This window comes from Branchiostoma floridae, chromosome 12 (genome assembly GCF_000003815.2).
Source record: "Branchiostoma floridae strain S238N-H82 chromosome 12, Bfl_VNyyK, whole genome shotgun sequence".
In the NCBI taxonomy this organism is placed as follows: Eukaryota; Metazoa; Chordata; class Leptocardii; order Amphioxiformes; family Branchiostomatidae; genus Branchiostoma; species Branchiostoma floridae.
In genome coordinates this window covers 4,949,574-4,963,417 of record NC_049990.1, presented here as the reverse complement: position 1 = coordinate 4,963,417, position 13,844 = coordinate 4,949,574, and the positions used below count along the sequence as shown (strand labels likewise).

Below are 13,844 nucleotides of genomic sequence, written 5' to 3'. Positions count from 1 at the left end.
TCTATTTGAACTTCACCATACACAAAAATGGTAGGGAGGCAAAAACAGGTGAGGGACACCTTTTCAAGTTGCCTACCGTACAAATGTTAATATTGACAATAATAGAAACAACGGATTTCTCGCTTACCCCGGATGTCGACGTCTATCCCGGCATCCCCTGCCCTGGTGGTGTCCACAGTGAACTGAGCCTCCTTCCCCACCGGCACGTTCCCGATCCCCTCCCCCTGTGCGAACGCCTGGTTAGGGTACATCACCTTCGCCTTCAGAATGGTGGCTGGAAAGACATACCAGTATAGTGTTAGTTACAAATGCTACATCAGTTTCTGTTTGATTTATGTTTTATATAACAGTTACTTTTCCTTTGTATATATGATTTATATGGTTTGGATGGTTCACCTTTTGTTTATGCGTTGTAATGTTATTTGTGAATAAAAAAAAAGACATAACAGTAATGACTTGTATCGTAGAATGATATTATGTATTGGTTATTCCTAAGTTGCTATGATTTTTATTGACTGTTATATGCGTCAAAGATAATTTTCTCATGTTATGTTACTTCTTATTTTATTTGATGATGATGATGTATGTACATGTATATGTATGTCTGGGTCCCCCTCACCCCCCAGGGCCCATTGAAAAGCGCCTAGAAAAGGAGATATGTTACCCCTGGTTAAGTAAATAAAACAAACAAACAAACAAACACAAAGATGACTGGTTTGTTTGATACATTACACAATTAGCAAAATGGCCTGGTTTTGTTTTGATCACAAGGTAGCATTCCAATTGAATCATAGTCCAAAGAAGGTAGGCATTATAACGTCTGGAGAGGAAATCTTGCATTGCACATTAACAAATGTCACTGTTTTGCACAGTAATGATTGCTATTACGTCTGGTGGTATAGTACAGTATTACAATGCACAGCATGATATGATGTGTATTTTGACATTCAAAATACATTGAGTTCGAAACAATTGTGTGTATTTTGACATTCAAAATATTTCTAGTTCCGAACATTAACAGTATTTTGACTTTTTAAACTACCTCTAGTTAGGAACAGTTGCCAACTATGATCATGATACCATTGGCACATGAAACAGACAAACTGGTATACTGGGAATCAAGCATCTATAGCTAAAGTTATAAGGTCAAATGGTTGTAGAATCTACTCACTGGGGAGACCATTGAATGTGACCAGGCTCCTGTCATCCTTGGCAGCGTAAGCTGAAGCTGTCGGCTGGACATATCGCGTCTTGGGCTGACTGTACAACGACTCCGAGTCATGGCTGGCAGGGTAGTGCGGGGTGCTGAAGGAGTAAACTGGACCTCTCGGGCGGTCAGTGCTCCTGGTGGATTGCCTGGAGATGAGAAGTTGTCATAATTGAATACATGTATTATAATGTACAAAGGGTAATTTTATGTTAAGGGTTCGATCACATACGTCATGCGATCGTTGCATGATTACAAACTTGCGATCACCGTCAAACTGAGGGTATACTTGGGATAGTCACACGTCTAACAAAGTTCAAACCATCTTATTGCAGAAGAAAAACTGCCTCACATCCTTAAGGCTTGTCTCTGTCTCTGACAAAGTCTACTGTCTAACTTTCTACTACAGCAAAATCGCACGAGGACACACGACGAATGTGACCACGCCGTAAACTCAAAGACGTCACGATGGATGGTATAACCTTGAATTGTATGAAGAAGTGTTGTTTAGTTTGTACTTATAGGACATGGCTGTAATTGCATTACAAAATTTGAAAAATTTGAAAAAAATGACTTGGTAACTTCCATGCGTAACCATCCAGTATGGTGGACAGTACTTACGTCAAGATCACGTGAGTGCAAACACCAAATAAGGCTATATGCATAATGCATTTGTATCATATTCACTGACAGACTGAAAGATGATCATCCCTGAAAGATGATAATTGTGGATTGTTGAATAAGAATCATCTGGCAGTGTGCATGGTTAAACGTTTCATAACGTGATTGTTAACAATAGGACTCACCGCCGGAAATCAACGTACATGTATGCCACACCTCTTTTGGATAGAAGAAGGTAGTAAGTACACCAATGTGCATGGTGAAGAAAGCACACCAATTTGCACTGTGCAGATAGTACACCAATGTGCATGGTGATAGACTACACCAATGTGCACGGTGATAGAAGTACACCGGTACCAAAGTGCATTGTGTTGGAAGTACGAATGCACCGATGTGAATAGTGATGAACATACATCAATGTGCATGGTGATGGAACTACAAAATTCACCAATGTGAATAGTGATAGACGTACACCGATGTGCATGGCGATGGCCAATGTCTATCTATTCTAACATTCGTGAAGGTGCACTGTGACATTCATGACAGGCAGGCATGTCAGGAATTGCATTTGGTGCTTCATCGTTCATCTAAACATTACTTGGAAAATAGTGTGAAATGGTACACGGTGTTGAGAGTCTTTGGTGGTAGTAGGGTGCATGTGCATGTAGTCTTGGAGTGGCTCCTGTTCTTTAAGTGCTACACGTAACGTCAAATAAATTTGTTGAGGCAGTGACAGCCGTCAGTTTTTTCATGCTTGCTGACGTGGTGCTATTCGGTCAGTACATTTATGTGTTGTGTTCATTTTGACACCCTTACAAATAGCTACAAAAACACAACATCAATCTCTGGCTGTATGGCTTCCTGTCGAGTCTACCTCTTAAGGTGCTCATTGGGCATGTTGGGATCTTTGTGGTCAGTTTGCAGCTCTTGAGGCGGCGAGGGTTCGTCTTCCGGTTTAGCGGGCACGAACACTCTATGGGACAGCAGACTGCAGGGGATTCCAGTAGTGGCAAGATATTGGACATAGCAGAACAAGGGCATTTCAGAACCTAACAAAAAAAAAACTTACAAAACTACAGGATATCAATTTAGATAGCTCATAGTATTTCCATATTAGATATAAACTGTCTACAGTAGCATGGCATATGGAGCTGATAGCTGCAAATAAAAGCTGCACCAGAGGTTCATTTCATGTCTCCCTTAGGAATTCAATGTTATGCAATGATGTTATGTTGTGTTATGTTATGTTTGAAAGAACATTTTCCAGCAAAACTTCTATGTCCAATTTCTTGCCGAATATAGTGTATTCCCACAGGGAGCGGTAAGACATTAGCCATTACGTATGGCAATCGACGGAGTGTGTAAAATATGTTGTGACCTTATCAGCATATAGTATTACGGTACTCTTCGATGAAAGTTAGACATCCAGGTAATAAGATACGCCCAAAAGCAGTTACTCGAGCAACTAAATATGATTTTGGAAACGGTCAGACGTTTCAAATAATGTCCGTTGTTTTTCGTCAGGTGTCAGAACATTTAAAAATAGCATTACCAGCATCATTCATAAATCCACACTACTGTAGTTCCTCTGTATGCTTACATACATGTCTCTTTGTGTGTACCTAAGGTATTGCACTTGTAATTCATTTCTTAATGATGTTGTTCAATTGTAGCGTTAACTAATAGCTTTTAAGACATGTAGATCCCAAGACTACCTAAATACAGGTGAATGTTAACCTGAGTTGTATGTAAGGGGACATTAACGCATCAGATCATATGTACATTTGTATGGCAATCAATGAAGTGACTAAACGATGTTGTGTGTGTACGTCAAGAAAAGGAGACGCCCTGACAACATTTTAACGCTTAATTGCCTATTACACGTTCTTAACCGCACCCATGACAGGTAATAGCAACAGGGTAAATAGATATTAAGGTGCTTTTAGGGTAAATGTTTTGTTCGTTTGGAACATTCAAGATAATGTCTTTACATTGTTGCTAGATATTTCACTTGCTGAAAACTTTTACGAATCCATGAAATAAATTCCAAAGTAGGTGCTATCAGAAGCCAATAACATGGCTCTATTTTGATGTCATAGGAAAGGTATTTGTCTACTTTTTCCACAATGTATATCTATTTAATGGCACAATGGCTGATATGGTACTGATATATGACATTGTTGATCATTATTCAGTTTCGTGACAGATAAAATTGGTAGAATTATCTATAATCTAACATGTCTAAAGACCCGCATTTTATAGTGACCATGGCTGGTCAATTTGTATATAAACCCATATCATCTTCCCATTCATACGATGATTTTACAATAATGATTTCGAAGAAACGTCCTTCCCCTAAGCTAGTTGTTACAGCGGTATTTGTGTTATCCTCTTCTCGGACAGATCTTTTGTTATTTATCCATCTTGTCATATTTGGGAGCAGATGTCAAGGCCAACTATGTCACAACACAGAAAAACTGTCTAAAGATGCGTCCAGCTGTAAAATTGCTGAACATTGGATATAAACCACAAGTAAGGACAGCTCTGAAAGAGAGAGTATATTAAGTAGTTGCTAATAGTAATAATGCTCATGTGGTGAATCAATATAATAGAGTGATGTGTTATCAGTGGCCTCTTAAATATCTATCTAGTTGAAGCATCTAGAAAGCTCTTGTACTATTTAAGGAACACGCCTGTGGGGTTGGTGAGGGCTTCCAAGAAGCTCCTATCAATCTCTGCTTCACTTTACGTTCTTCCTATAGTATAGAAGTTTAAAACCATTATAAAAACTCCCGGACCCAACCTTCATGCCCTATTTTATAACAATTTATTAATCTATTATAATCCTAGATAACCCAGAACGTCGATGAACGTTACACATTCAGGTAATGGGACACTGAGCACAAATGTTACTCAAGCAACTGGATAAGGATAAAATGGGTCAGACGTGTCAGACTGCAGTATTCGTCTGTGGTAGTAAATCACTGACTGTCTCTGTCACTACCGAAAGGCAGTGAATATTATATCAAATGTCGGATCTTTTACAAAACTTACTGGAGCAACTGGACAAGTTTTGTAAACTGTCAGACGTATCTGGCTGCAGACAGCATTCATCGACAGTGACTAAGTTAAGTGACTCCCTCGGTCGCTTAGAAAATGCAGTGAATACTATATGAGATGTCTGACCGTTCGAAAAATAGTTACCTTAGGAACCTTTGTAGTGAGAAAACCAGGAAGTAGAATGGAGATGGAAAAAAACTATCCTCACCTATCGTCGTCCAGCTCCACGATCCTCCTGGTGTCCGGCAGGCCTGCGGTCATCCAGTCTCCGCCGTTCCTGTCGTCCCAGCGCCGGCCGTTATACACTGGAGCAGGAACGTCAGATATATTATAAAACGAGATATGAAACCTGGAAGTTCCGCTGTAGTACCATAGTAAGGTGCTAGGGAGCCCAAAATGTAATCGTTTCGACGTCTATACCCACATACCAAATATCAAGACAATCCATCCAGTTATGTTGGTCTTCTACACACACACACACACACACACACACACACACACACACACACACACACACACACACACACACACACACACACACACACACACACACGTACAAATACATACAAAGCTATGCAACACATAACCTTCTAGGGGAAATTAATCAGATGTAGATAATTACACTCATCTACTTGAAGCGTTTTCCTACTGATTCCGTGTCTCTGATAGATGGACACCCATATGATGTGTTTAGGTGGCCACTTTCAGCATGAACATACCCAATGAAAATTTTGATGATCTTTTCAAAACATTACAAGAACATAATGTAGTCATGGATTCATTTTTCTTTGCGCTTATTATAACTTTATACCTCCATCATTTCGAGAAAATCAATAAAATGGGAAAATATTGAAAAGGGCGACATAGGATGCATTCCAAATTACGGTGTGTAGATCTAATATTGATCCAGTGATCATGATTACACGCAACATGTGTGAATATGACCACATAAGCCAAAACTTATGAGAAAAGAAGTGATTCAAAATCTGATAAAAGCATTTTATGGGTGGTCATGGTTGGTTGGTTGGTTGGTGTTGTTAAATTTGAAAATATCAGGGTACGCTTAACCTGGGTTCATGAACCGTATCAATATGAAACATTACATCATTGTAAACCCATTAGGGACTATCGTAATCTCCTGGGCCGATCTCAGATACAATGGTACAAATGTAGGCAGATTGGATAAATCCAGCATTAGATTTTAGTGTCACGCGAACTAATCTCCTTAGGGAGACTTATGAAATGTAGTCATTATGCCAGGAATAAGTATAGCTTGTCCGACATTTATGTTACACAAACATACTTTTCAGGTCATCAGTAGATAGAAATTCCGATCACATTGCAAACAAAATCTAGACAAAATGGGCAAGTTGTTAGAAATATCACGAAAGCTGTTTTACAAGACCACACACTGGACCTTGGTCATCTAGCATTTCAACAAAAACATACTTAAATGCCGTCATTAGATCGAAGCAGAGTAACCATAACACAATAATTAACTGGACAAATTGAGAAATTCCTTGCGTTATCAATTAGCTTATGAAACAACTGGATCAAGGACAGCTAGCTTCAATTTCTACAAAAACATTCCTTTCGATTATCGGATAGGATCAGATGCAATGCTATCAGAAGTTGGACAAATTGAGAAAATTCCTTGCATTGTCATTAAGCTTTCATATGACCAGCTTATATTTCTATATATTTCGGAATAAGTAATTCAAAGCTAACAGAAGCTGGACAAATTGAAAAAAAAGTCCTCAAGCATTGTTGGTAAGTGTTTGCATGGCCAAATATATATACACAAAGAGTGCTGTCAACAATACAAGCAGTGAGCTATTATATCATAACCTTAACCTTTAAGAAGGCACACAATGGATGGAATATATTCGTTACTATTGTGTTATTATTCTGGTACAAAGCTGGTGGATCATATATGTTTATTTTCAATTACATGTTTTACATTTGGCTTTAACGTTGCATTTATTTCTTGTTGTGTCTCCTTAACGTGTATGACTGCCTCTGTTGTGTGTAACAGAGGTCTAGAGGCAAACATCTGTGCCTCAATATGCTGCAAACGCTCAATGCACACGAGGTATTACAAGACTTCAATAGATAACTATATACACCGCAGTATTAGATGAGATCACTGATGTGAGACTAGCAAAACAAACGTTACTGCTGTCCGTCAAATGACTGACAAGCTGGACACGAAAGACCCTGTAGTCACAGATGACCATGTATAGTGCCAACTTAACTATAACCTCGGCACGTAAAAGTTAATAACTACCTTTGTTTAGCGGCCTTGGTTACCTCACAAAATCTGTACTACCAGACACACCAACAAGAAGAGTTTCATTAACTTCCAAGACCCTATTTTTGTTTTTCTTGTAACATATCATTTTGCGTTTTGTTAGCATAATTTGACTACTTTTATCGAGTATTAAGTACTGTATAAAGATTTGCAGATGTCCCACCGACATACAGGACATGGTCACATCAGGGACACACATCTAAACCTACTAACAAACAAGGTTAAATTAAGTCATAAGGAGCCATGAATTTTTGATCGATGTAGGATTAGTCAAAAGCCATAATCTTACAGGGATGCTGCTCTTTTGAGTGTGGGCTATTGTACTTAGGTATTTTGGGTCTTTCACACAATACTGAAAGGTATTTTGGGTCTTGAATGCACAGGTATGTTCATCAACAAAAGACGTCGTCCGTTCACCTGCAAGTAGCTTCAGGCGACCCCAAAATGTAAGGACGACATTAATCATCACTTTGACGGCGGAACGAATACATCAAGCAAGTTTAGCTCTTTTGACAGGAATTCTAACTGTATCTTAATTTTGATATTTGAATGACATTTATTTACTACAAGACCAACTGTTGCACTGGCAACGATATCGTAATATCTTCCTCGTTGTTTACATTTAGTCATTGTTCGTGCCAAATGGTGAGACTGTGAGCCGTTGTTGACAGTGGGCGCTCATCCTACAGCCAAGTGTCTGACATTCCGACAATAGCGATGTGAAAACGCCCGCGGGTAGACGCCTTGTGTTGCCACGAGAAGACTTCAGGGGTCAACACGTAAATAAACTCAGCTGGATCGAACCGCAAGGGCGGAGACACGCCTTCTTGGGTCGACCTTCGCCGCTGTGGAGCGTGCGCAGTGTTAAGTCTGCCATAACAGACTTATATGCATGTGTCTTTGGAGAAAAGCCAACAAGCACGATGTTTATATCATGCATGCGTACACATGCGTGCGTTTTCTCAAAACAAGTGGCCAGAAATGTGACCTACTCACTACATATCCACTGATGAAAATCGCTTGCTACACTTAGGTAGTGAGGTCTCATGCTGTGGTGAATATGCTTCGTTGGTCAACAATTTGTCTAAGATTGGCTAAACACCGTATGTCATTAGGAATATGGAACTATAAATGACTATAACGTGCATTAAACATGATATTCAAACTCAAACTACAGCTAAACTATGATCGCCCATTTTTCCTGACTACCCATCTGTGTGATGGGAACATGGGTATAAACGAATGCAGGCCTTATGAATTATGAAAACATTTTTGTGCAGGAAACAATATATATATACGCTGCACTACAGGGTAACAGAACTCCCGCATTATTTCAAGCAGTTTGGGCACCATAACCTCTGCCTTTAGGAATATCTCAAGCTTAGAAATATACCTCTATGTGAAATGATCTTCAGCTTGGCTGTCCAGCCGTAAAAAAAGTGAGAATTACGGCAGATTTAGGGCAATCACTATCGTTAAGTCAGCTATAGCGTGTACAATCTTTGTTAATTTGGTTTGTTTGTGACTAATAGAGATAAAAAGCCTGATGACAAAGAGCAGCAAACGTTAATTAGGCACTAGAGGTAACACCTGGGGGGTCTTCGGGTCTGTATCATATGACGTACCGGTTCGACCACATTGCTGTCCCGTAAGGCGGCCTGCGCTGCGACAATCATAGCCATTCATTCAAAACATTGAATAAACCCCAGGCTTTTTTTCTCACGGACTGAGGACTGTCTTATAGAGCTGCAGACCGGGAAGTCGTTTTCAGAAATCTTTCAAATGTATGTTGGACATGAAAATTAAACAAGAACACTTGCAAGGTGATATAATGGTGAAGATTAAAAGATGTAGGCTTATTCGATATTCCCAAGCACCTGCATAGTCAGATCACTTTCGAATCTGTCTTTCTGACACCTGCTGTATGTGTGCATACTTTGCACAATACACAGGGGACTCATCGACTGATAATTGTAAAGAAAACGGCATTATTCATATTTTCGCCATACGTGAGAATGAGGGAAGTTCAACCTTGAAAGTTGACCTCCCTGTAGAAAAGGTCATCCCGAAGACATTCCGACCTATCCATTAAACATGGCGGTGAAGCAGAGACTGAGGCAGAGTCAGACACTTGCCATCTGGTTTAAAAATGAGTATTGTTGTTCCGCAATAACAGCATCAGCGGTTATCAAGTGGTAGAGACAGTGTTATAAGCTCTCAATGGTTGTGTGAAGTCATGCAGATCAAACAGAAACTAGTTCACACGTTTCCTTAGGGGTTCTTTTCTACAGGTGTGTAACACTATTCATACTGTCATGGTGCCTGGTTCTGAGTCTAAGATACGCAGCGATATTTTCTACAAGAACGGCCAAGAATCATCATAGCAAATTGCTTATTTTGAAGCAAAACGTTTATTTCAGTTCGAAAATGGTGAAGGAGAGCGTCATGACGCTTCCACATTTAGAGTGTAATAAGCTTTTACAGAAGCACAATTTCCGTATTATCTAATCAATGATCATCCAACATACAGCTTTGCAGGAATTGTTAAAGATGGCCTGCGAGATACGGAAACGGTCAGACCTTGTTAAAACTCAAATGTAAATGCGAATGTCATTAGAATTTCCGACAAGAGATAATTTCCGCAAAAGAAGATACTAAAGCATACTCACGGGACGCCATATTGTCTCGTCCTGGCGGTGGTCTCTCGATATACCGTATGTCCTCGTACGATCGGAATGACCTTGACGACACCAACCTGGGTAAATGAAATTGTAGACGTTCAGTTGATAAATCCGTCAGCAAAATCAACTCTTCCACGGTGCTGGAACTTTCCTTTTACTAGGGTATTTGTTCCATCGTCTTCCTGTTGCCCCTTCTGCCCAGTTTAACACCTGACTGCGCAACCATTCATACGCGGTCCCAACATAAAGGTGCGCCGCGCGAGGCATGGCGGGATAGGGTGTTCGAAATAGGTGGATCCGGGCGCCATTTTGCCCGAGGGCGGTGCTTGGAACAACACGGACACAATGCCTCTCACGGAAACATCATTATAGCACTGCTTAGGTGCGCGATGGCTTTATAAATAAGTAACACCCGTTTATTTACGCGTAAAAAAGAGAAGTTAAAGAAATATTTCGGTATTTGTGAGCAAATTGTTGCTTAAGTTGTCTTACCGCAGGAATGCATAACTGATATTTTCTCCAAATAAGGAAGTACGTAATCAGTGGGTTTGTCAATCCCCTTGTGTGACGACAGGAAAATGCGTTTTATGTCCAATCGGACAACGCCCATAATGTTTCCTTTGTTACTTCATTGTTAGTCATTACCTGACACAATAGTTTGACAGTTAACGTTACATACTTTACCACACTACAGACTTGGTGTACATTGCGGAGTTCTTGAAAAACTTTTTATCCAATGATTACAGATGAGCTACAAATCCTATTCTACTGCATCAACCATTCACAACAAACATTTAATCAAACCGAGGACGTTATATAACGTCCTTGATCAAACAATTCACAAGAAACATTAACAATACTACAGACTCATTGTAGCCGGTTCAGCAAATCCTATTCAAAGAATTAAAAGACTCAAAACACACGTCTAATCTACCATTAACGTTACACGTCTGGTCTGAGACTCATAACTTTGGCAGTACCATAACATTGGACGGATTTTCAAGTCTCATCCGATGCAGAAGCGAGATATGTTTGGTTTCAACCACAGTGCTGAATAAATATGTTATAACCCGATGCAATGCACAGAGCATGGTCTGAATGAAACACAGAATTGTCACAATTGCATGGCATGCTAAAGAAGTGTGTAAAAAAGTTGGGTTAGCAAATTGTAGTGGACTTAATTTATATTCATAATTACCTGGGTCAATGAACTTCTTCTACCTTGATCTTAAACTTTAAAGTCTACTTTCAGTGGTGTACGTGCCATGGGTATGTTTTGTCAACACGCGCAATGGTGTGGCAAGGAGAATACTACATATTTCAGATACTATGCGGCGAAAACAACTTATATTCTGGGGGGGGGGGTGTTATTGGTAACATAAGGACAGAATGTGTTAATGCTACATTTCTATAAGAGGTATAGCGATGGCAATTCGTAAGGTGTATAAAGTAGTGCTGATTATGACTACTAGTAATTGTAGATATTCACTTCGTCGACAACTTTTCTCATTAGAAATGAAAAAACAGGACTTTTCTCATTATACATATTATAGAAATGAAAAAAAAACGGGAATGTCGTTGAATATTTCTTACCTTTGAGAGCGTTTAGGTACTTTTGTCTTCCTATAAACTCCACCATCATATTCCACTCTGACTTTCGACGGCATGGTTCAGCTTTCCGAATGTCTCACTTGGGAATCGGGTGGGAGGAGGGTGGCTTTAAAAAGACAGTTCTTGTGATCTGTAAGGCGTAAATTTGACGTCATTAGCACCATGATTTATAATGGTGCTTTGTCTTAATAGCCTACGTCACTGCAATAGTTATGACGCGTCTCTTCTTCCGGTTCCGGTTTATAATGCCTTTTAGATTAGAACAGGTCAACTCATGGCCTCTTTTAGTGGTCAGATTCTGTCTCAGCACTCATGCATGGTAATGTTCGTCTATTCAACATAGGTAATTTACAGGTTACAAGCATCGGCCCAAAGGTGTTGCCTTTGGAAAGTGTTACCTTCCAAAACGCATTCGTTATTACTGGCAGTCAACATGTGTCCATGTGACTTCTCAGTTTCAATAACAATTAAAGACCACTGCAAGGCTACGTAAACCGAACAGCCGTGTAGTGTGGTATGTACCACATCAAGGATTTTGATTTGATTTGATTTATTGGGCCGAATAGCCAGGGCTACTCAACTATTCTCTCTGTCAGTCAGTCTGCCAGACTATGACAAAGTACGCAAGAACTTAACGACAAAATATTTATATATATAAAACAATATATTTCAGTATATCTAAGTTCTTTATTTATGTTGTGTTATTAGTACACTTTTGATTGGATTGTGTTTCAATCAATTAAGTTAACTTCTTCTGCTATTCATTATTCGTTATGTATGATCACTTCTTTATTTTGACCTCTGACCTCTGCTTATTATTTTACGCTAATTATCCGCTTTTGATGTTAAGTTGTTTCTTTTTCATTTCATGTATTTCATTTATTCTTATTATTATGACTCCAGGAAGAGTAGTGGCATGATTTTATGATGTACACTAATGGAGATCGCAATAAAACAAACAAACAAACAAAAGATTTCAATTCCGATGTTCATAGATTACTCAACTATTAGCCGGAGGCTATTAAGGATTCGATGGGACTTCTGAGACGTTAGCCCATACTGTCCTTCGCCTGATTCAGTGACAGTGTTCAGACTTTGTCCTGACAAACAGGCTAATTCCTTTTGATGTTACAGATGAGTGACTGGCATAATTAAGAGCCAAACATCTCCGATTTTTCCAACCAAAAAGTATCCATGCGGCATTAAAAAGAAAATGTAATTACAAATATATTCAAAGCAAAAGATCATTGACTCGTTAAAGAACGATTCAGAGTACAAAAAAAGAGAATTACTAAGTACATGTAGTCTTTTATTTCTTACACGCCCCCAGGGCATTCATTCAACTGGAAAGGAGGTTGATTCCGAAGAAGTCATTGTCTTTGGTATTTATTGATTCAGAATCCCTACAATTAAACTACATGTATGTAAAGAAATGTACATTGTCCTACAAAAACAACATCTTTAGCCAATCATTCAAATATATGCACTGCGAGGATTGCCAGGTGTTTCTATAGATTTAAAAAAGATGTTTTGTAGTTGACAACACAATGTTTCCTATCAATAATGTCATTGCGGCGACATCAAAAGGAAAGGTCCAGCATTAAAGAAAATCGAGATGTCAAAATCCACAGTTTACTTCAGCTTCTGTTCTAAGTACAACTAGTATTTTCGAGGCATGCGCCGTGACCTGTACCATTCCCCGTGACCCTGCGCAGTAACGCTGCGCACTCTTCACAACAGTCACCTAATGAGGGCAATTTAACGGAAGAGGTCTTTTTAGGCACAATACATTTTTTACATTGTTTGCATTTCAGGGGTGGGCTGGTGCTATACAAGCCATGTGCTATACATTTTTGTATTCTTGGATGTTTCTCTGCGACTGGAAGTATCAACAAGTATCAAGAAATCTCGTACAAGATGTGCAGTTTTGGATTTGTTTATATGTGCCTTGCATGAGTTGCTTTAAGTTTTTAACTTGTCCGAAAGTACTTCAGAGGTATAAAATCAGTCAGTATTACAACTACCATTCAGTATGATTTTAGTCAACGATAGAGTAGAAAAAAACACAAGTACAAATGTAGCAAACTCGATTAAATGCATCAAGGGCATGGAACCAACGCTTGTCAGTTGCAGTAGGTAGAAGTTCGTATCACGTTGGTGATTCGAAGCAAACTAGAATAACGTCGAGCGTTTGCGTAAAAAGCCTGAAGAAATAGGGTGGCAATGATCGAAATTATTGAACTGGAAACTTGTCAAAATGAGCACTTGAGAGAGAAGCCGAGATTTCGCCACGAATCAAGCTAAATCATGCCAACAAACGTTTTCTACTTATCCTAATGCAAACACAGTGTTA

The 13,844-nt window shown here is 39.3% G+C and overlaps 1 protein-coding gene across 1 annotated transcript in view; it reads right to left on the bottom strand.

The window, feature by feature from the left end:
- Positions 1-11,639, bottom strand: part of LOC118428053 (filamin-A-like) — a 28,459-nt gene extending 16,820 nt beyond the window's left edge. The window contains exons 1-5 of the mRNA XM_035838015.1: positions 11,474-11,639; positions 9,869-9,954; positions 5,097-5,193; positions 1,172-1,356; positions 128-274 (exon numbers count right to left, since the gene is read on the bottom strand). Coding sequence (XP_035693908.1) covers positions 128-274; positions 1,172-1,356; positions 5,097-5,193; positions 9,869-9,954; positions 11,474-11,547 — 589 coding nt within the window. The 5' untranslated portion in view covers positions 11,548-11,639. The remainder of the gene's footprint in view (positions 1-127; positions 275-1,171; positions 1,357-5,096; positions 5,194-9,868; positions 9,955-11,473) is intronic.
- Between the last annotated feature and the right edge of the window lie 2,205 nt (positions 11,640-13,844).